Below are 21736 nucleotides of genomic sequence, written 5' to 3' on the forward strand. Positions count from 1 at the left end.
GTTTAGCCATTTGGAAGTCTTTTGTGATTGTTAGTATTTCTCTTCTGAGGCTGGCACAAGACGATTAAAATAAGCATGCCTCTATTTGAGAGCTGAGAAAGAAATCAGGCTGTGGGTAAATTGGCTCCCTCTCAGGGCCATGCAGCCCACCTAGCCACCTTAGCGGACTCTGCACTCTCAGGTGGGTGAGAAATATGCGGGCAAGGCAATGCCACAACGCATGCAGACGCCTCAGCGCCTATTCTCAGTTATGTGAGTGGGGAAGTGGACTGCCTGGCAAGGCGTCCGCAGCTGGATGAGCTTGGCGACTCGAGAGCTGCCTTAGGCTGACTTTAAGAAGATGAAAGCTAGATCCAGGTTCGCATTAAGGTGCAGACTACTTCTCATATTCCCAACCAGTCTTCCCCAATCCAGACCGACAGTCGTACAGAACTTGAGCGTCCACTTGTCAATTTGAAGGCCAGCCCCTACTGCTACCTGATGCAATATGCATTCTTACCAGGCATATCCCGATGACTATTCGCCCAAATTTGTTGCCATTGGCATCGACTTTGGAACGACGTGAGTGAGCCAAGATGTCACATAACGCTTATTTGTTAAACGGAAGTGACTAACACAAACATCTCCTTACTACAGTTACTCTGGCGTTTCTTGGGCACGATCTACCAATCCCAAAGAAGTCCATTCCATTACGGGTTGGGCATCTGAGGATCATCGCAACCAGAATGAAGTTCAAGTACCAACTCTTTACGACATTGATTCAGGTAAATGGGGCTTTGAAATCACGCCTGACATGAAGCCCATGAAGTGGTTCAAGCTCCTGCTACTGAAAAACGAGGACATCGCCAAAGAAGAGATTCGCAACGCGCCCCAACTTCAACAGGCCAGGGACATCCTGTCCAGCTCCCGGAAGAGGCTTACGGCAGTGCAAGTTGTTGGCTACTACTTGAAGAACGTGTGGGATCACACTTATGCAGCTCTTAAGTCCATGCTGGATGTAGACAATCTACCCCTGCGTGTTGCCATTACCATTCCCGCCATCTGGCCCGCTTATGCACAGAGTGCGATGAGAGAGGCTGCCAAGATTGCAGGAATCACAAAGTACAGAGACATTGGAGAAACGACTCTCATACTCGTACAAGAGCCCGAGGCTGCCGCGTTGGCCAGTCTCTTCCAGAGAAACTCTTCTCCAGAGATACAAGTACGTATAACCACCTACGTCTAAGTTGCCAATTAGCGCTAATTATAAGTAAAGCAAAATGAATCGTTTGTTGTTTGTGACGCAGGCGGTGGTACAGTAGTATGACACCAATTTCTCGGTTCTATCTGTTGATAGGAGCTAACATATTGATCAGGATGTCATCAGCTACAAAGTTGTCTCCGAACGCCCCTTCAAGCTGGAAGAGTGCGTCCCAGGAACAGGTTGGTGGACTTTATGAGCTATAATGGCGTTCGGATTTTTCATATCTAACATAGCGTCATAGGAAAACTGGCTGGCGCGTTCCAGATTGACCAAGCATTTGAGTCCTATGTCCGTGGTAAGGCCAAGCTAAAGATCAGTTCTCTCAAAGACTTTGATTACAATCAGTTTATTTTGCGGGAATGGGAACTCGGCGCAAAACGAAGTTTTAGTATTTCTAACGCACAAGAGAACTATCACCTCCATCCGCCGAGTAAGGCCTATGGCACGCTTGCTCGGCTCAGACACAAGGACACCTTGATCATCAGCAAGTATGCTTTTCTGATTGCAAGTAGTTGACAAGATACTGACACGTCTGGAAAGTGAAGAAATGACGGGCTTCTTCAACAGATCTCTTACAGGCATTCGGACGTTGGTTGGGAGTCAATGCAAAGAGGTCCAAGAGGAAACAGGGAAGCCGCCAAAGGTAACCACTAATTCTCCGTCACGAAGTGATACCAAAGTCCAGATGAACTAATCCGCGGGCGTTCTAGAAGATACTTCTCGTTGGGGGTTTGGGTAGCTCCGAGTATGTCTACGATAAGCTGACTGAAATCTTCTCCAACAAGGTCCTCAGACCAAGCGATGGGTAGGATATCTCCATCTGATATAATCCATATGCTAATCAGAGGTCTCCAGATGGTCTGCTGTTGCTCGAGGTGCAGTTCTACGGCTGCTGCAGGAGAATATTTCGTCTCAGCCAGTCCATTCACCAGAAGATCAAGAAGCTCTTGGAATCCTACCAGATGTTGTTTCTCGCCGATCAAGGTACCACTACGGAATTGTGGTCAGTACCTCCACTGAAGGCTTAAATCTTGACCCTGAAGATGTGATTACGATTAACCCAGAAGGATTCGAAAGAGTGTCAAGAATGAGGTGGTATTTGCTAAAGGTACGAAAGCCAATTGTTCGAGGCGTATGCTCGTACTAAAACCATCACAGGGTGATAAGATCGACAAGAAATCGCGGATTCCTTTCTTCTATCACCACTATTACAGGGCTAGAGATATGCCTGAAAAGTGCGCCTTCAAAATTGTATACAGCGCTGAGGATCCAGCACCAAAGAGATCAAACTCTGCTGTGTTGAGCTTGTGTCGGATTGAGTGTGACTGGGACAAGCCTATTACTGAATGGCAACCAGTAGGGGATCCATCAGAGGGATGGAGAAAGCATAACGACCTTGAACTTACTATGGGATTGCAAGGTGAACCGAAGTGGGAAGTTCGTGTTGGGTCTAATAAGCGGGAACACAAGTTTGATATCGAGTATGCTAGTTAGTAAAGGTAAGAGTATTGCCATGCATTAACAGGATCTTCGGGCGAGGTATACTGCTATCTGTTCATAGAGTAGATTAATTGCGAGTACTCTATGGGTGCTCAGGGTTATATATGTGTAGACAGTCAGGGATCAAAAATGTAAATCTTCTTCTAGGCGTAATTCGATCGACATTGACTACAAGTAACTCATCTGAGGCAGACGTTTTGCCACCCAAAGTCAGGCCCTTCCAGCATCTCCCCGTTCATAATTCCATACACATAGCCACCTCCAACAAACTCATATGAATCGTCATGCGATGTACTTGGCCGTAGTGCAACAGGTAATCTGCAACCCTTGAGAATCCAAATAGAGTCCCCAGGGCGGGTTTCCTTTGGTAGTAGTGCAAAAAGGCCCTTCTTGGTTTTATAGAAACCCAATCCTCTCATCTTGTGTATACGAACGAATAGTTCCTCCAAAGTGGACATTTCATCTTGGAATCCAGAAATGATCCTGGCCATGATGGTCTCTTCCTCACTGGCCTCTCTTTCAGCCGCCTCTTCCTCAGTATCTTCAGAGAAGGCTACGAGAGGTAGAGACAGTCCTACACACAGCATTTCATTTATTTCCCCATCATCGGGCTTTATGGTGTCTTCTTTGTTGTAGTCCATCATCACCTTCAGAGCCGCCTCGTGGACAGGATCGGCAGTTAGAGGATATAGTGTATCCAAGTCAACGACCGACGATTCAGGCCCAGTGAAGAAGTTGAAAGCTTCCTGAATCCAATGAGCCATCGCAACAAAGTTGAAAGGATCAGAAGCCTCATTGGACGACATGTCTGTAATATCGTCGATATGATAGCCTTGGACGAAACACTGATCACTATCATCTTGGCTAAAGTCTATAGACCACATGCTTACAGGGCCCCCTGCTGCATGGCATCCAGTAGCCATGGGACGTCTTACCCAGATATGCTGCAGTGGTTTCGGTACAGTAAGATCTCGTATCCAAGAAGGGTATTCTTCGACACGACCAGGTAGACCGGTGAGAAGCAGGAGGTCTACTCCTGATTGGCTTTGCATTGCATGTTTCCAGAATCGCATTGTTAGGTCCCTCATTGGGCAAGTATAATCAGGTCGAAGACTGAGTGCTTTCTCCTTGTCGTCCTCATTGACCATACCGAGAATAGCAAAATACCGGTCCCGGGGCACACTGCAGGCGTGGGAGCAAAATGACACCATGGAAAATGGCAGGATTTCATGATCCATACCAAATCCACCACGGAGTAGTTTGATGATGTCGTTGAACTCACGGCCATGTAACGTGTTGAGATCCATAAGCCGACCTAAACGAACGAGGCACATAGAGTAGTATGATGTGAAGAGGCTTGTTAGGTCCTCGTTGGTGTACTCGGCTTGCTCCCACGGCCACTTGACTCCTTTATACCACATAGTACCTGCCCAGAGCTGACCCCAAGGGATGTGTCGACGCCCGATGATCATGACTACATCACGTCCAAGGACAAACTCTTGCACGACCCAGAGGCGGTGAAACCATGGCGCAGAGATGAATTCAAGATACCTCGCAGGCCATTGCTCTCCTTCAACTTGTTCAACAGCATCTGCCTCCTCATCTCTAAGGTATGGTATACCCAAGAGCTTTGCCGCTGACTCTCCTGAAAGGGTCATGGAGTCTCCCTGGCTCAACATGAGTCCGTGGCGGATGTTTCGTTTCCAATAGCGCTCCATGGCGTCGAGTATTAGTGTGGAGTTCTCTGTTTCTTCGCCAAGATCGCACACAACTCTTATGGCAGAGCTGTAAATGATGCCCATGAGAGACACTTGGACTTCTTTCTCAGCCACATCTGATTGGTTGATGCAAAGGCCATCAGCCCAGTAAAAGTGGGACTTTTCCTCGTCGCGAAGTCGCCGTAGAATAGAAGCGAGTGATGCTGTTATGGGGATGGATCCTTGGGGGGTGAAGAAGGTGTCTGTGAAGGTTGAGTCGCCCCATACATAGGAAATCGCGTCAAAGCAAACATCTTTCCCTGAGTCTATCGGATCTGTTTGAGCTGCAGTGCCAGCTTTTTGTCGTAGGGGTAGCTCCTCCAAGCCTTTGACAATGAGCTCACCATTGAGCTGATCTGCTTCTTGGCCAGGGTGGAGGCACAACAATCTTATCTCCTCGGCGCCGAGCGGTACGTACTCGTAAAGCAGATCTTCGGAGTCAGCTGCTGCATTCATTGGACGTAGAACCAAGGGAGCTATGCTCATTTTCACTGCAAAACACACGAAGTATGGTGTTTTCTAAGGTACCCTAGTCTCGAGTGTCCTGATGTTAGTGCTGACGGGTGATCATGACCCCGCAGGTGGGGCAAAAGACACTGTGTGACCAGGCATAGCCAATTACAATAAGATTTCATAATTGACTCATTTAAGCAGATTGAGCCTTGAAATAACCATCATCAATCTGATTTTTGGCTTGTGACAGGCTCAGGAATGTGAATCAAGTATTTCGGTACATATTTCCTCTTGCCATGGCTAGTTCAATGAAAGGTTGGGCATCTTGATTGCGTAAAGGTAAGGCAAAGCTCTCGGCAAGACCATGCATGACCAGCCGAGAAACTCAAACTTGAGAAGAAGAGAGGGGGAAAAATCTCGCCTACTGTTTTAAACACATGCGCTTCTTACGAGACCTTGGCAGCCCGTAAATGTCAAAATGACACGGCCTCATAGCAACCCCGGGAATGACAATCCTGGAGCAACTGGAAGAGAACTAATTATCACGAGACGTGTAGCTACAGGATGAGGCAGAGTTAAGACGGATCAAGGCTCATTGAAGCTGAAGGTCAGTAGACACAAGACTGCTCACCAAGCTATGGTGGGACATTATAACTGATGCACTCTTTGTATTTCACAAAACATGCTATAGACAGAAAGTCAATATGTGCATCAGAGAGAATAGTATTAACTGGTAGCTTATATGTACAAAGAAAACAAACAGAAGATAGTACCAGCTATATGTCATGTCTACACAACCTCCATGTACTTCTCCTCGCTCAAGCTCAAAACTTAGCAAGAGGCGCCAGAGGGAATTCCCTTACACTTGGTAGAGGTCTTTCCACCAGTGACCTTGTTGTTGGTCCAGGTCCAGTTCTTGCAGCTGGCGCAAAGGATGTAGACATCAGTTCCGCTGGACTTGACAGTTCCAGTGACCTTGTTGATGGTGACGTCGGTGATGGGGACACCAGAAGTGGGGGTACCAGTGGGAGAGCCGTTCTCGTAATCCTGCTCAATGACGATACCGTACTTGGCGATGTTGGAGAGAGCGATGGTGTCGTACTTGACATCGGAAACGGAACCGGTAGCGCCAGAAACGGTCTTGATGCGGACACCGTTGTCGGAGTTGGAAATGGCAGAGTTGAGGATGCGGACTGTCTTGACGGTGTTGTCAGAGCGTCCACCAACGGATCCAATGGAAAGACCGTGACCACCACTGCAGTTGCCGCCAGTGAAGGTGATGTTGGTGCCAGAGTTGATGGCAAGACAATCGTCCTGGTTCTTGACGACGGCTCCAGAGATATACACGCCGGTGGAGGAGCCAACGTCGAAGGCATCGGTGTTGTGTCCACCGAGAGAATCGCCGAGAGAGTTGTCCATGTGAACCCCGTAGACGCCCAAGTTGGTGACGCTGTTGATGCTGAAAGCCTGGACAGGGGTGTTGAGAACGTTCAGGTTCTTGATGTTGGAGTTCTTGAGGGAGTGGGCGCTGAAGAACTTGGGCTTCGTCTTGCCGCCGTTGCTGCCCTTGCCATCCCACCATCTCTTACCTTCGCAGTCGATGGAGTGTCCGGAAGCTCCCTCGATGAGCAGGTTGTTACCGGTGAAGGAGATGAGAGGACCCTCCCACTCGGCATAGCCGAAAGTGGTCTTGCCCTGGAAGATGACGTGAGTGCCATCATTGAGTTTGGTCAAGTCGAGAGTGGTCTTTGCAGGAACGGCAATGTTGTTGAGAATGATGGTAGAGCAGCCAGCCTTGTTCTTAATGGCAGTAGCCGCATCGGTGAAAGTGCAGCTAGCACGAGGCTCAAGAGGGGCTGCGAGTACAGAGGCGACCAGGCCGCTGAGGAGGACAGTTGAAGAGAACATGTTAATGAATGTAACGTTAAATGAATGGAAGTTTTGAGAAAGTGTATATACGAATTGAAGTATACTGCTGAAGGGAATGCTGATGCCAAGAACAAGATATATGATGCCAAGAGCATGCAGCTCTCTTATATACTGACTTCAGTGCACGCCCTATATCTGAAGCGCGGATTTGAAGCTTGAATTATGACAAACCCGCGTATTGATGCCGTTCAGCCGTGACAATGGCCCGTGTTTGCAACAACGTCGGCCCTGCATCTTCATTAGGGATCGCGAGTTTGGTCCGGGAATTAGCTGAGTGCTCCACATCGCCCCCAATCTACCGGGGTTAAGATTGAAACACCAACATCGACGCCACAAAAAGCCCGGTCAATTGGTGGACTGCATTTTTCCAGAGAAACCTGTAGGCTGTCATGTTTCACCATCGAGTCTGGAATCTGGACTATCTCGGATGCCCGGCACATTCAACACATTCCAGCTGTTTCTCAAACGACTTTTAAATAAGTGAAAGTGCTACACGTTGCGCGACATCGTAAAGTGGGAGATGTAGTTCAAATCCTCGATTGCACTAGCCAGTATTGCTTCCCCCAAAGCTTTCGGCAATAAGGCACGTCGGTGATTCTTTTCATTCGTGGGTGTATTTCCCCAGATTGTGCGACTGCATAAGCTGGGACTACCTTCTTCATTAGCAACGGAACTGCGAACTCTATTCACCTTAGAATCTAACTTTACTAAATTAACGTTGATTTTTACCTCCTATAAGTCTAACACTAAGTATTGTACTAATTGTCTGTTCCCTCTAGCTCCGAGATCCCAATCAATCTGATCGGGGGCATGGCGAGTTCTGTGGGGGATGTAAGAATCTTGAGCCCCTCAGAGCCTTATTGTCTCATTTCCATCGCTCACAGTTTGTAAATTTAAGACTGGCTAGTTAATAGATTATGCTTCTCCATTCTTTAAACGCCCGTAGATTGCAGATTCCCTAATTGCTCATGTCGCCTTGACCCATGTTCAGAGTCGCAACATGCCATTTGGTCACCTCGTGCTTATGCTTCATACACGTTGGAAATGCCCCGGGCGCGATTGGAAGTTTCTGACGCTAAGCCGCCCAGGTCTATGGAACCAACCTGTTGGATTGTTCGAGCGGGGATATTGAGCAGCTCGATCTTGACAGGCCCAGAAGCCATAAAGGCGTGGCTCCTCCTTTAGTGAACGTGAGCTCACCATTCCCTCCTGTTCTAGTCCACGAGAGATAAAGTTCACCAGGATTTGGCGGTCTTCTCGCAAAACTGACAAGGACTATTCCACCCCTCTCAATGTATTGGTAGGTACAGCAATAAGATCTTGTACGTCAGATTCGACAGCGCCAACTATGGCTCCGGTCGTCGAAGTAAGCCCAACTCTGGGTAACTGTAGCCGCATCCTATTACGAATATAATAGGCGTCTTCAAGGGATATTACAGTACCTCCTATACCAGATGTGTTAGTTAATAAGAATAAAATGCCGAGGAACAGAGAATGAGTAAACTTTACAGTGGCCGGATCCGATGGTGATCGCGTTGCTCCTCGCGGCCATTTGAGTAAAGTAACTCAAAGACTCTGGAAGGCATTTTGCTTCCCCGTACCTCATTATGACTTCGCATCCAAGCTAATCACCGCGCCGGCGGAGATGCTGGCTTTGACCGTCGTGTAACGGCCGTCAACGCGAGTATTGCATACTACCAAGTCTATATTGGCATCCTGGGCTAGGTCGGTGGCATCGTTGTATGCTTGAGTGTCTGAGGGCAGGCCAAAAGTCTTTATCGCCCAATGCGCTTACTCTGCGCTTGAGTTGCAAACGGTGACAATCTTATGGTGAGCCCTTCAGCGAGAGAGGGTTTAGGGTAGGTAGGCTACGCCGGTCCAGCTACGAGGGTTAGTAGGCAGACCAATTTTTGCCAGCCGGATTGGAGCCATGGCAATTAAATATTGGTGATTAGTCGTGCGATCGATGGGGGATCGTTATAGTTGGAATGCTGGCGTAGATTGTGACTTAACCAGCTGCGCTATCCTCTAGTAAGATGTCAGCAGGCTGGACAATCAAATGACTGCGCTGAGTAGGTTTGCTTCTGTCCGCGTAATTCTGTTCTGACTCAATGGAACGACTGAACCACACCCCTTGCTCGAATCTCAATTACTTTACCTCCGGCACTTCGGCGAGGCTGGTGTGTCCTAGAAACCTCTCATTATGTCTACATAAGCAGTTCTTACACATATAACTGAATGCGTACGAATCATTTAACTTATTTGCTTCCTCTAGCATGATTCTTCGACACACATTATTCTGCAAGGATGCGCTTGATAAAACGCGTCTGTTATCCGGGTCCATTAGCGCTTTATGATAACAAATTACTACGTACCTGTGACATTGACGCTTAAAGTACGCCTCCTGTGATCGTGGTATGTGGGCCGCTCTCGGCGTAATTAGCCCGTCAGTGTGTTACGGTAGTTAGTGCTAAACCTTAACCGTCTTGACCGATAGCCATCACCAGAAAATTCAATCATCAGGGTGCACGGTCGCCAGATTGAACGCCACTACTAAACTTCTCCTCTTATGTTCCGTATGATAGAGTGGTTTATTAAGTCTTGTAAAACATGTAAAAGTATGCGTTGGCTCCTTATTTAGAGCCTTATAGTTTCTACAGGGCATCGCAAATAAGAGTTTAAAATTGTAAATGAAAGTTTTATTTATAAGAGAATAGCTAAGCCATTTTTCCTTGGCAAGCTACATATGGCTACCAGCGCCATACCCTTGGGGTTCAAATGAATGGAAGAGAAATCCAAACGTATTCTTGGTGAGCGTATATGAATGGATCTTGAATAGACCAATAGGTACTAGAATTAAGAACGTCGGGTTATCTGGTGTTTACCATTTCGCACAGCTCTACATCCAGTCGCAGATGACTTAGCAGGGATCTGATTGGGTATGATAGTAGCGGTTGGAAAGGCGTTGATGAGAGTGTCCACTGTGGTTTGCTTGGGCAGTCCAGAGGTTACCAATGTAGTGGCAATGCTCGTAGCAGTGGTCTGGCCCTCAGCACTTGATAATGTGATAGCGCCGTTGCCAAGACTTCCATTGTCGTTCTTAAACAGAGGCGGACCGGGAATAGTATAGTTCTTCAGAGTTGTGTAAGGGTTAAAGTAGATGCCCGGATCAGTAGGAGTGTACAGCTTGGTGCCCAAGACGCCCTCAGGCTTAGCAGTTCCAGACCCAGTGATCTCAATATTGAAACATTGAGGATAGTTCTGTGCGCCGCCAATCCTGTTCGACCCGTGAACAGCGATGGTTTCATGACGGAAGACATAGTTGCCCGCAGCCAGTGTCGAGGGTATCTTTGTCGTCCATGTTCGGTTGTTGTTGACCATCTTTCGAGCCGCCCACTCTTGAGTATCAAAATCGATACCTGCTTCGTCAATCTTTACCCACTTGAGGGTGGTTTTGTCAACAGCAGCGCAATCGCCTCCGCAGGGAGCGACATATGTCATCATCGGGCCGAAATGGGCCCATTTAGTCCATTGAAAGTCGACAGTTCCCCCAGCAGCAACCTGAACAGTCAGATTGGCCGGCTTTCCGTTCTTCTGGCAAATAATGTCCGGATGCGTATAATTGGCTGGGGAAACGAAGCCGTTGTCGAGGTTCTCTGCAGACCATGCAGCTAAAGGAGGGAGAGATTTGCCATTCTTAGCATCATAGTAGTAATTCATCAAGTAACCTTGGTGTTCAACACCGTCGATTTTGAAGCTTGATACAACACCATGTGCAGCGGCATTGCCGACAAATGCAACCAAGAAGAGGCTGAAATACATTTTGGCAGACAAAATGTAAACGAAGAACGAGCCAAGTAGAGCGAGAACGAGATTCGTCAAAAAGGGAACGAGATAAGCTAAAAAGGCAACGAGATGAAAAGAGATGACGCGCAGCTAGCACCGGGCTTGAAAGAGCGGAAGGATGAACGCAGAGAGTAAGACTGGAAGCTATTTTATGTCCCTTGTGAGGAATTTATAATACTAATTTTCTATACCGGTCCTTTGTCACAGAACGTTAGACATATAATTCGGAGCAAAGGGCTATTAAGGGCCCCATGCTGAAACGATAAAAGTTTTGCAAATTCTGTATAAGATAATTACCTGCTCCAAGTGGAAGCAGTGCCTAAGCCCTTATTTTCCGGCCTCCGCGGAGAACGGTGAGAAAACTTGCAGTGTCCAGTACTCGTGAAGTATCTTGCACACACCTGATTTACTAAAGTGCTGTACAACAGCGCGTTTCAGGTGTAAGGGTTAGACTGGGCGTTTAACGCCATTTTTATTGGCCATTCTACGATACCTATTAGGTACAAAACATGGGCTTCCAATTCCTGGCTACCTCGCCATTGCAGCACTAAGAAGGCGTCACTTCCGGATGCTGATTATTCCACCAGACAGCTCACTCACTTAACAAGCCAAGACTCCAATCCAGAACACTTCTTTTTGAATGCCATTATGTTCTACACAATCAAGTTGTTGTATAATCTCACGGTTTGTGGGGTCGTTTTGAGGATCCGAGCCATTCCTTCTCATCCATGGGCTTTCCTGCCGAGCTCTCGCCAGCTGGAGACTGCAAGATTCGAAACGCAAAAGGTGCAGTGCCCGACTCCTAAGATTATTATCTTCGAGAAAACGACAGCGTTAGAGAACTCAGATGCTTCAAAAAGCTATGGTAGTAAAAGCACAGTCGTTTCTAGCCCGAGAGCCAAGCCCAAACTGGTGCCTGTGATAAGTTTGGCCAAACCATCTTCGAGCACAAGATCAGAGGCGGAGTCCAGGCCCCTCAAAAGTGAGAGCCTGTCGCGCAATTCCGACCGATGATTAGAACAATTGCTTAAAACGCTTATCAATGCAGCAAATGTCGCCGCAGGAAGCAAAAGGTACAATAGGCTTCATCCCGACTCCGGCGGCGGTACATATTCCCCAAAATCGCCCATAATAATCTGCTCAATAGCTAATAATAACACATCAACAAAACCATTTACACATCCTATTTCCAACAATAAACACGCCTCAAATCTCGTAACGATAGTCTTGGGCTTTGTCAGCATTGCCTCCCATATCAATTGGCACGCCTGCTTCAGGTCTACCGAAACGTCTATAACGTCGGCGGTTCTCCTTGTAAAGCATGACACTCATACTAACAGCGCTCAGGGCTGTGAGGAATAAGAGGGAGCTTGATACTGTGTTGCCCATGAGATAATATGGCGCGTCGGTTTTGGGATAAATATTGGACGCGGCAACGCCCACGGCGTGAGTGACAGCAATAACAATACCGAGGCCGACGCCTGCCTTTGTGTCTCCAGCAAAAGTCGAAGTGATCCAAGTAAGGACGATGGGGAAGGCCATGTATGTTCCCTATGACGAGAGGGGTCAGTCAGCGAGTTTTATGAAATTACGGCTGGTATATGAACGAACATACTGTGATCAGCGAGAAAACATGTTATATATCGCGACAAGTCATCTTTCAGAATACCGAGACAGATGTATCCAGCGCCAGCGATCAAGCCTCCGAGGGAGATTGGAATACCTCTGACCCGAAACCTGTCAGACAAGGCGGCTGTCACAAGCAAGGTGACATAAGCGACGGCGTAGATGGGAGCTGTCATAAGGTTCGCCTGCACAGAGTGGTAACCCAAGTCTTTTACAATTGTAGGCAGGAAAACGGCAGCGACGGCAAGGGACAAGGAAAGTCCGGAATACATAACGCAGAAGAGGTAAAGACGGTAATCGAGAAAAGCTCTGCTAGAGTCTGTGTCAATGCTTGGATGGCCAGTTGGAAATATAAATAAAGAGGGACTTACGCTTTGACTTGAGCTTTGCTGATGCCTTCATCTGCGTTCTTGGTGAACCGGCTACGTCGATTCAAGATGATTTGATGCTCCTCTTCCGTGAACCAAAACGACTTCCCGGACTCTGGTCGGCCAGGCAGCATCCAGAAAGTAGCGATCCCCACAGCAATTGTTGGAAGACCCTCGACAAGGAACAAGCCCTGCCAAGGAGTAACAGCCATGTCTTTGGCAAGGCCCATACCGTAAGCAACTACACCTGAGATGACGCCGCTTAGGGCGCTCATTCCCGCATAGGCCGCGATGCGCAGAAATAGTTCAGACTTGAGGTACCAGAAGCTGAGGTACAAGGCACATCCAGGGGCAAATGATGCCTCAAACACACCGAGGAAGAAACGCACCGCAATGAGTCCTCCCAGGTTGACACATGCAGCCTGCAAAGTGCTAACAGCGCCCCAACCCACGGCACAGATGCCCAGCCACGTGGATGGCTTGACTACCTTCAACATCAAGGCGCCGATTGTGCCGAATATGACTGTGCGAATGTAGAAAGAAGCTGAGGCAATCTGATACTGGACGCTGGAGAGACCAATATCCGCTTCGAGACCAATATTACGGGCGTTTCCCATGTTACTTCGATCGATATAGGAGAGAAGGTAGAGGAGCATGATCCAAGGGAGGATGGTCCTGTCGAGTTTTCGGACAAGTCGTTTCCCATCCGCTAGGCCGAAGGCTTCAGGACTCTCGGTGTTTGCCTTGGTGGCTTCAGTGTTGTTCTCGAGGTGAAGGCATGGTTGCTGTTTCTCTGGGCCTGACATGATATACGGGTATCGTCAATTTAATGGAGAAGTAGACGGAAAGAATTCGTACAGTATTGAATTGGAATGAGATAGAGCATTTTTTGTATGCTGAGGAGCGAACAGGCTTTTGCCCATGTTGTGCGTAGTGGCGGGTGAAATCCGTTGGACACAACGAGCAAATAAAGGGGTAATCAACATAAACTCACAAGTAACCTGGCATCTACATTGAGTTTCCCCGCAGGACCCCGGAATCGTGGGTCAGCGGAGCAAACACCGCCGGAGCCCTGGGCGGAGAGCCTCCTTGCTCAATCTCCGCACGCCACCCCGTGCGGCATTTACCCGTTCTTCAGATCTAGCGGGAGCGTATGTACGGCAAAGTCCCGCTTCAGATCCTTTAGAGGCCCGATGACCTAGACTAAGTAAACCTGATCTTACCAGTTCGAAAAGTCATCACCACTTTGGGTATTGCTCAGCTATCCTGCGAGATGAATTGGACCATGCCCCCTCCGGTTCTGGAGCCAAAGCTCCTAACCACGCTTCCATCCAAATTTCGCACTTTTGGCGTATCAGAGCACTCGACAAACCAGAAACGTGGACGACCACTCGACAGCTTCCTTGAAGGGCCAGTCGTCATAGACGACACGCTGTATCTGGCCGACATCCCGTACGGTCGGATCTTCGCCGTCAATCTCAACACAAATGAATGGAACCTTGTGATACAGTACGACGGTGAGCCCAATGGTCTAGCATGGCATAAAGAGCGGCGCCAACTCCTCATTGCCGACTTCAAGCACGGCATCCTTGCTCTCGACCTGAAAACCAAGATCATGACCACTGTGATGGAACGCTTCAATGGCGAGCGGCTCAAGGGCCCCAACGACCTGATTGTCACCTGCGACGGCAGTATTATCTTCACAGATCAGGGTATGAGTGGACTTCAAGACCCGACGGGACGTGTATACCGCATCGGCCCAGGCTTCAACACAGACGCTGGCCCTAACCGCGTCGAGGTGCTGCTTCGCAACTGCCCTTCACCCAATGGCCTAGTTCTCGATAAAGATGAAAAGAATCTCTTCGTCGCCATGACAAGGGATAACAGTGTCTGGCTTGCTCCCCTGTACCCAGATGGCAGTGTGCAGCGAACGGGGCGGTTTTCGAGCTACTTTGGTGTTGGGGGAGCTGATGGCCTGTTGACGAATAGGGAGGGTGATCTTTTTGTTGCTCATTCTACACTGGGCACAGTTTTTGTGCATCGCAAGGACGGCACACCGCGCGCAACCATTACAACAAAAGGTTTTGGTTCCGGCACGACTAATTTGACTTGGGGAGAAGGGCCTGAGAAGATTCTCTACATTGTTGAAAGTGAATCTGGTACAATTCTGACATTAGATTGGTGTAATGTAGCGCCTTTGTGATGTCTAAATGGTTATACAGGTGTATCATTAGCAGCTGAGACTTATGGATAAGAGCTTAAATCAGCAAACAGAACTTAGAATACCTTAGTTGATCTGCTAAGCAGGTGTAGGCGTCTTCGTCACCGATTATATTGGGGCCTGCCATTGCGGAGACCTAATGGCACCCTGGTCGCTATCAAGAGTCTGTGTTGATATTTTCGCTACACTGTTCGCATGTGCGGCCTTAACAACTTGTACGCCAATGGACGCTGCTCTCAACTTCGCAACGCCGATGCATAATAATGGGCGCAGCGCTCTTTATTCTTACAATCGCAACCAACAAAACCTCCAGCTCAATATGTGGAAGAATAGTTATCTACCTATTTATGACCATTTTGCAAGAAGTAGGTGTGTTGACTTCATTAGCTTGATAGATGATGGGACTGCTATTAGAAACCAGGGAGATACTAGCGGACGTTCCAAGGCCTAGAGAGGACCAGATGGACCTCAACAGCTTGATAGACATAATGCAACTCGGCGCGCTTCGCAAGTAGCGATACTAGGATTCGCAGTAAGAGTGGCTGAACAAAGTCAGAGGAATCTCTCGCCAGCCCACGTTTATCGACAACCTTTTCTGAATACGAATAACAGACATCATGGATTGAAGAATTAATAAAGTCTGGCGTGTGCTCTAGGGCTGACGGCTGCTCTTGTTGCCTCCGGCATCCCGATATTGGACGTTCACGTCTTGCACGACGAATCGCATTAAGCAACTTCTGACATTTTAGCACTGCTATCGATCCAGGTGATATGCAGATTGACAACGGCCAACAATAACGATTAGCAGCAAAACGTTTTAATCACTCATCTTTGAGTTATCTCTTGTGCTGGGTATCCCATCCCATAGAGTTGCTTAAAAAAGTCCAGCAAGATAACTAATGTAGTTGCCTCCTGGGGGTATACTACAAGCTAGATGTGGGGCAGTACGTACGCGATCTTCGGCAAATCTACCTATGAAAGCTTCGCTGGCGTATAAGGCACAGGGTGAGATTGATGAAAATAGCGGAGGCCATTTCTTTTTAACAATATAAGGGCCGAAATCCATCTTAAAGATTACTGACAAGCGCGCGCGAATTGCGACAGCTTACTCAAGGCGGTGTCACGACAAATCCGGTCTAATTTGTAGTGTGCTTACAAATGTTTTTCTCTTTATGCTCTACTCTCTTAGTTATGTAGGATCTGCAATCTTGAATGCCCGGTTGTGATCTGTGCTCTATGATACATATATAATATGCTGATCACCTACCACCACTACATTTACTGAGACAGGTTACAGACGGCCAATATACTCCTTTCACAATACCTCATAGAATACCAGACTTTCCTACCATGTTGCCACGACTCTCGTACATCGTGTTGCTGTGCGCGTCCTCTTTCAGAGGCATCATCGCAGCCGCAAAGCCTGTCGATAGCTGCTCGTCAACGACTGCACCTCGTGTCAATTTAGGCTATGCTAAATACGAAGGCGTGGCCCTTTTCAATGGTGTCAACCAGTTCTTGGGTATGCGGTATGTTGATACTTATAACGCTTTCATCTCGAAATGTTGTTGATGTTAGCTCAGATATGCTGCGCCGCCCACGGGGTCACGCCGTTTCCGGTTGCCTGATCGGCCGCTCAATGAAACATACTTAGTCCAGGCTCACAAGGTGAGGTTTATCACTTACAATCTAGACCTATCTAATCTTCAAATACTAGCATGGCGCTGTCTGTTATGGCGTTAACCCATCTGTTCCAACCCCCGACTTGGAGTTCTCAGAAGACTGCCTCTTCATCGACGTATACGCTCCGAAAAATGCTACCTCCAACAAAGACGGCGGTCTTCCAGTCATGTTGTGGATCCAAGGTGGTGGATTTGTCCAGAACATCAACGCAAACTACAACGGTTCCGGCCTCATCGAAGCAACCCAGGGAAACATGATTGTGGCCACCTTTAACTACCGTGTTGGACCGTACGGGTTCCTTGCCAACCATGAATTGGAAGAAGAAGGAAACCTGAATGTCGGGCTCCATGATCAGATGGCCGCTATCGAATGGATTCATGAACATATCTCCAAATTCGGAGGCGATCCGAGCAAAGTGACACTTTTCGGTACTTCCGTCGGCGGAGGCAGTGTTCTTCTGCAATTACTGGCATATGGAGGCAAGTCCACAAATAGCTCAAAGCAATGGAGTGCAGGAATCGCCGAGTCCATGTATCTGCCCTCAGTCTACACTGTTGATGAGATGCAGTTCCATTACGAGCACCTGCTTACGGCTACGAATTGTAGCGACTTGGAATGTCTGCGCCAGTTGCCTATTGAGCAGTTTCAAGCCAAGAACGTGGCTATCCCATTCCCAGGTCAACATGAGCCAGCGCTTTTTGGATATGGCCCGACCATCGACGGTAGCTTTCTCCCAGATCGGCCCTCCACTCTGCTTCGGCAAGGACGGTTTGCAAAAGACAAATCAATGATCCTGGGATCCTCGAATACAGAAGGAACCGTCTTTGCACCTCAAGCCAATACTACCGAGGATGTGAACCAATTCCTAACGGCTCAACTCCCTGGTCTGTCGGAAACAGCTCTTAACAGGCTAAACCAGCTTTATTCAGATATACCAGCGACATATCCCAATGCCAGCATCACGCAGGCTCCATTATACTACCGAGCTGCAGTGATGTTCGGCGATTCTTCCTTCCTTTGTCCGGCTTTCCAGTTCGCGGCCGGCCTCCAGCATGCTGGTGTTCCAGTGTACTTGTATCTTGATCGCATCTTTGATCCGGTCGAGGTCCAAGCTGGCTACATTGTGCCACATACTTTCGACACGCAGGCTGTCTGGGGACCCTCATACTCCATAAACTACGCTGCTTTGCCGGGGGCCAGGAGCTATGAACCCGGTCAATCTAATGCTGCAATTGTACCTGTAGTGCAGGCTTTCTGGACTAGTTTCGCTCGGTCTTCTGGCAACCCTAACATCTTAAGGGCTAATGGGACGCTATTTTGGAAAGAATCCATGGGCGGTAGTTTTCTCAGTATCGAGACGAATAATACTAGGATGGAACAAACAAGTAACTCATTATCTGAGAAATGTGCTTACTGGGCGGACCTTGCGGCGGAAACAAGACAGTAGCCGTTTCTGGAGTCACAATTCCTTTATATAAATTAGTCTTCAATACTGGTAAATATGGCGAAACATCCGACTAGAGTTGCTGGTCTGTATGTTCCATAGAATTTGTTTTGAATCTATTACCTCTAGCTACCATGCTCTTCTTCCTGTCAAATTATAAACGGGGTCGATAAGTTTCATTCAGCCAGACTCGCCATCCTTACGAAGGGCCTGGGAAGTCTGGAACAAATGAGTTATCCGAGACTTGCATATTGGGGTCGCACTTATCAATAAAAGCATTAAGCTTTTCTACAACCTCCCAGACACCCATGTAAAAACGGGGTTTGTTATAGGACTTGTTTCGTGACTTGATGCCAAATACTAGAGTCTGGCGGGTGTGCTGGGTGGCGCAAATCTGTCTGACACAGTACTTGATATCACGAAAATGTTGCAATACGGTCTTATCCCTTCCTTGTGGTTATATTACTTGGTCGAAAAGAGGTAGATTCCCATCATATCAAAGCCACGTATAATTTACCGGTATTTCAAAGATTGCAACCTAATTCTAATCAATGCGGGTTATGAAGACCTTGATTGGTATCCATATGGGAACAGCATGCTTATACTTAGGGTCTATCTGGCCGAAGCGAAATTCTGTACTTGACCACCTCTGGATCCTCGTACTCCTCCATCCACCGAGGATCAAGGGTGATGCTCCATTGCCTCACGTGGACCATATCCTGGTTATGGAGGTCTGCAAGGGACTCGTGGAACTGAGTGTCCTCACGTCTCTTCTCCGGAGTTGCCGTCCTTACCCACTTCTCCATGTTATGTTCCTTTGCGACTTCATCATCGGCCCATATACCAAGAGGATCCTCGCTGTATCCCCCCATCTGGATCATTCTTTTATTCTCAATGGAGAATGCATTTGTGAAAGTGAGCCACTTGTCGCGACGCGCGTTCGCCCAGTAGTCAAGAAGGTCTTCTGGTGCTCGACCGTTAATCACGGCACCAAGGGCGCGGCCCAGGGGTCCCGCATCCAAGAGGCCTGTAGTCAAGCCCAGCCCTCCAATAGGGTTGTTGCTCTAGAGTCCGTTTGTCAGTACATCAGAATATCTCGCTGAATATGGTTACGCTGGTCTATAAAATAATGACGTACATGAGCAGCATCTCCCGCCAGCAAAACTCTTCCTTTCTTGAAAGTCGAGGCACATCTCTGATGAGGTTTGTACTTGTTCAGCTCGACGAGCTCGTATTCAGCAGGCCAGACTGGGAAAATATGCTTGTAGTGCTCATCGATCTCAGCCCGAATCTCATCGTTGGTCATTCCCGCCTTAACACCAAAGGCACAACGCCAAAGACCAGCGTCATCGAGGATGCATACGACAGACCAGTGCACCGGGTCCATGATGAAGTTGGCGGTCGAAAAGCCATGTTTCATGAAATCGAAGCGCACATTGGTTGCCACAAAGTCTTCTTTTGGCCAAGAAAAACCGTCAAATGTAATGTCGGAGAGTCTGCGAACGGTTGACCCAGCGCCGTCAGCCCCTACCAGCCAGTTGCACGTGTATCTGATCTCGAGGTTTGTATTGGTGTCCAGAGCCACAACTTCGACTTTATCTTGGCCAGAGTCGGAATTTATTTGAATGACCTTCTCGCAGAACTTGACCTCAGCGTTGTATTTCTTGAGGAGATGGTCGACCAAGATTTTGGCTAGCTTGGGTTGCGGGCAATTGAGTCCGGCAGGGAATATATCAGCATCTTGCGTCTTGGTGATGGAAGCGACCCTTTCCTTGTTCTTCCAAAAAGTCATGACATCATTGAGAACAGACTCCTTCCGGACATCATCGAGTGTGCCAGACTCGAGCAGCTCCGCCTGTGCACAAGGCTGGTAAACGGCTGCGCGGGGAGATTGGTCGACTTGGTGGTTTCTCTCCAGAATCAGTACTGGCACGTTGAGCTTTGCCAAATTTACCGCGGTAATTAGGCCGACCGGGCCTGCTCCAATAATTATGACTGGATGGAAGTTTGAGTTCGGGGAAGACATGATTTCGTTAATAATAAGCATGAGTGATGGTTTAATATGATGGAAGCCCAATGGGACGTAGTGGCAGCTTGTCCTATGATACAAAAGGCATTACCTGTCAAAAGCAAGCAATTCAAGCCTCTTCTCTTTATCCCATATACGAGAACATATATTTTGGCAGATCCCGGGTATTTAACTTGGTATGTAGAAATGGTCTGCTGAGCCGACCCCACACAGCAAACCCGACGCCAAGACACAGGTAGCGAGGGGTATGTAGCATTAAGTGGTCAAGACCCACCATGGAAAACATGGGCAAGTGGAACAGATAAGTAAGTGATGGTTTTAATCTGTATATTACAGATATACTTAATAGGTTTAAAACTATGTGTATTACTTCCCTTTTGGGCTTATGGTGATAGATAAGGAGTATGTTCTCAGAAGCGTTGAGCCTTTAATTGGTGCCCTCGATGACAAGAATCACACCTTTAAGTAATGCACTAATAAGAAAGCTAGTGGGCAGGTAGGAAAGCCGCCCTTAGAGTCAGGCTTGCCAGCTCTTTCTCGCGGGTATAGGTAAGAGCGTGTTATTTTGAGTTAATCGACCCCACAGCTGACGGCTTATATCGCGCGCCTCACACGCGATTAACGTTGCTAACTAAAAGCAAATGTAGATCAATACTTCTTAGTTTCCCTTTGCCAGCAAATAGCAGTAAGTAACTATTACTGACATTTACTCCCGTTTTATCCCAGTCATGGCAGACTTTCTTCCGACGCCTGCCATCCACGATATCCGCAAAAGCATCCACGCCATGGGAGCCCAAACATTAACCATAGCATATATGTGACTCTGTGATCCAGGAAGTACCGCCGCCACACCCGTGACAGCCAAAGTAGCACCGGCGTGGAACAGATCAAAGGCTATGAAAGCAATCAAAACTGTCTTTATCACCTCCTCCGCGTCACGTATATCTCGCAGCTTGTATCGAGCTACGTACAGGACCATCGGTTCAATAACTCCACTAAAGGCAAGAGCGGAGATATATGAATACCAGAGGGCGCGGAGCTGCGGAGTGTTCCAAGCTGAATCGGCGTCACATAGCTTGTGTATAGCAGAGGGCGACCAGAAAGGCCCCGTGCTATCAGACGGTGCGAGGGAGTGGAAATGGTTTGATGGTGATACTGGAATGAAGAAAAGTGCAATAAATATCACACTTGGCTACAGGAGCGTTAACAAGAGACACAATATGCCAGGAGTCTGTAAGAATGCATACTTCGAGAACCATAAACAGAAGCTGATAGTACCATGGGAAAACATCGGAGATTTGCATCATGGTGCAATTCCTTTCAGATAGGCTAATAAATAGTATAATTTTAATTGGATGAGAAAAATGCTGAGAAGAAGTTGAGAATTACTGATGTCGGATGCTTTCAATGGTAAATCCAGGCGGTGTAATAATGTAAACCTTGCTCTCGTTTGTTACCCCGAATTTGGTCCTGTTCAAAATTCTTTTTGGCTTACGTAGCCCAGCCTCGCGCGCTTTGGCCCTATCTGGCTAGTATCACCCCCCTTAACGTAGACCAGGCCAGGTAGCCCATTCGGGCTCCAGTACTTTGCACTATGTTCCAAGACTGGGCAACAGCTTCAATAGCTATCAATTTGC

General features: G+C 47.9%; 9 protein-coding genes across 9 annotated transcripts; 3 read left to right on the forward strand and 6 right to left on the reverse strand.

The window, feature by feature from the left end:
- Positions 1–487: 487 nt before the first annotated feature.
- FPRO_11342 (uncharacterized protein) lies at positions 488–2737 on the forward strand (the record flags this gene model as incomplete). Its single annotated transcript, XM_031232404.1, has 9 exons — positions 488–561; positions 637–1201; positions 1256–1300; positions 1356–1422; positions 1485–1731; positions 1784–1886; positions 1954–2048; positions 2099–2351; positions 2402–2737. The coding sequence occupies 9 exons, from the start codon at positions 488–490 to the stop codon at positions 2735–2737; spliced, it is 1785 nt and encodes a 594-aa protein (XP_031082344.1).
- Positions 2738–2922: 185 nt separating this feature from the next.
- Positions 2923–4986, reverse strand: FPRO_11343 (uncharacterized protein; the record flags this gene model as incomplete). The annotated part of the gene is made up of 1 exon (XM_031232405.1): positions 2923–4986. The coding sequence occupies one exon, from the start codon at positions 4984–4986 to the stop codon at positions 2923–2925; it is 2064 nt and encodes a 687-aa protein (XP_031082345.1).
- Positions 4987–5784: 798 nt separating this feature from the next.
- Positions 5785–6861, reverse strand: FPRO_11344 (putative PGU1-Endo-polygalacturonase; the record flags this gene model as incomplete). The annotated part of the gene is made up of 1 exon (XM_031232407.1): positions 5785–6861. The coding sequence occupies one exon, from the start codon at positions 6859–6861 to the stop codon at positions 5785–5787; it is 1077 nt and encodes a 358-aa protein (XP_031082346.1).
- Positions 6862–9738: 2877 nt separating this feature from the next.
- Positions 9739–10704, reverse strand: FPRO_11345 (uncharacterized protein; the record flags this gene model as incomplete). The annotated part of the gene is made up of 1 exon (XM_031232408.1): positions 9739–10704. One exon carries the CDS (start codon positions 10702–10704, stop codon positions 9739–9741), a length of 966 nt encoding a protein of 321 aa, XP_031082347.1.
- A 1230-nt stretch (positions 10705–11934) lies between these two features.
- FPRO_11346 (uncharacterized protein) lies at positions 11935–13528 on the reverse strand (the record flags this gene model as incomplete). Its single annotated transcript, XM_031232409.1, has 3 exons — positions 11935–12279; positions 12336–12666; positions 12726–13528. 3 exons carry the CDS (start codon positions 13526–13528, stop codon positions 11935–11937), a joined length of 1479 nt encoding a protein of 492 aa, XP_031082348.1.
- Positions 13529–14007: 479 nt separating this feature from the next.
- On the forward strand, positions 14008–14925 carry FPRO_11347 (uncharacterized protein; the record flags this gene model as incomplete). Its single annotated transcript, XM_031232410.1, has 1 exon — positions 14008–14925. The coding sequence occupies one exon, from the start codon at positions 14008–14010 to the stop codon at positions 14923–14925; it is 918 nt and encodes a 305-aa protein (XP_031082349.1).
- Positions 14926–16293: 1368 nt separating this feature from the next.
- FPRO_11348 (uncharacterized protein) lies at positions 16294–18073 on the forward strand (the record flags this gene model as incomplete). The annotated part of the gene is made up of 3 exons (XM_031232411.1): positions 16294–16472; positions 16527–16611; positions 16661–18073. 3 exons carry the CDS (start codon positions 16294–16296, stop codon positions 18071–18073), a joined length of 1677 nt encoding a protein of 558 aa, XP_031082350.1.
- A 602-nt stretch (positions 18074–18675) lies between these two features.
- FPRO_11349 (uncharacterized protein) lies at positions 18676–20096 on the reverse strand (the record flags this gene model as incomplete). Its single annotated transcript, XM_031232412.1, has 2 exons — positions 18676–19134; positions 19209–20096. The coding sequence occupies 2 exons, from the start codon at positions 20094–20096 to the stop codon at positions 18676–18678; spliced, it is 1347 nt and encodes a 448-aa protein (XP_031082351.1).
- A 709-nt stretch (positions 20097–20805) lies between these two features.
- On the reverse strand, positions 20806–21406 carry FPRO_11350 (uncharacterized protein; the record flags this gene model as incomplete). Its single annotated transcript, XM_031232413.1, has 2 exons — positions 20806–21291; positions 21347–21406. The coding sequence occupies 2 exons, from the start codon at positions 21404–21406 to the stop codon at positions 20806–20808; spliced, it is 546 nt and encodes a 181-aa protein (XP_031082352.1).
- Between the last annotated feature and the right edge of the window lie 330 nt (positions 21407–21736).

Source organism: Fusarium proliferatum, assembly GCF_900067095.1.
Source record: "Fusarium proliferatum ET1 genome assembly, contig: FPRO_scaffold005, whole genome shotgun sequence".
NCBI classification, from domain to species: Eukaryota; Fungi; Ascomycota; class Sordariomycetes; order Hypocreales; family Nectriaceae; genus Fusarium; species Fusarium proliferatum.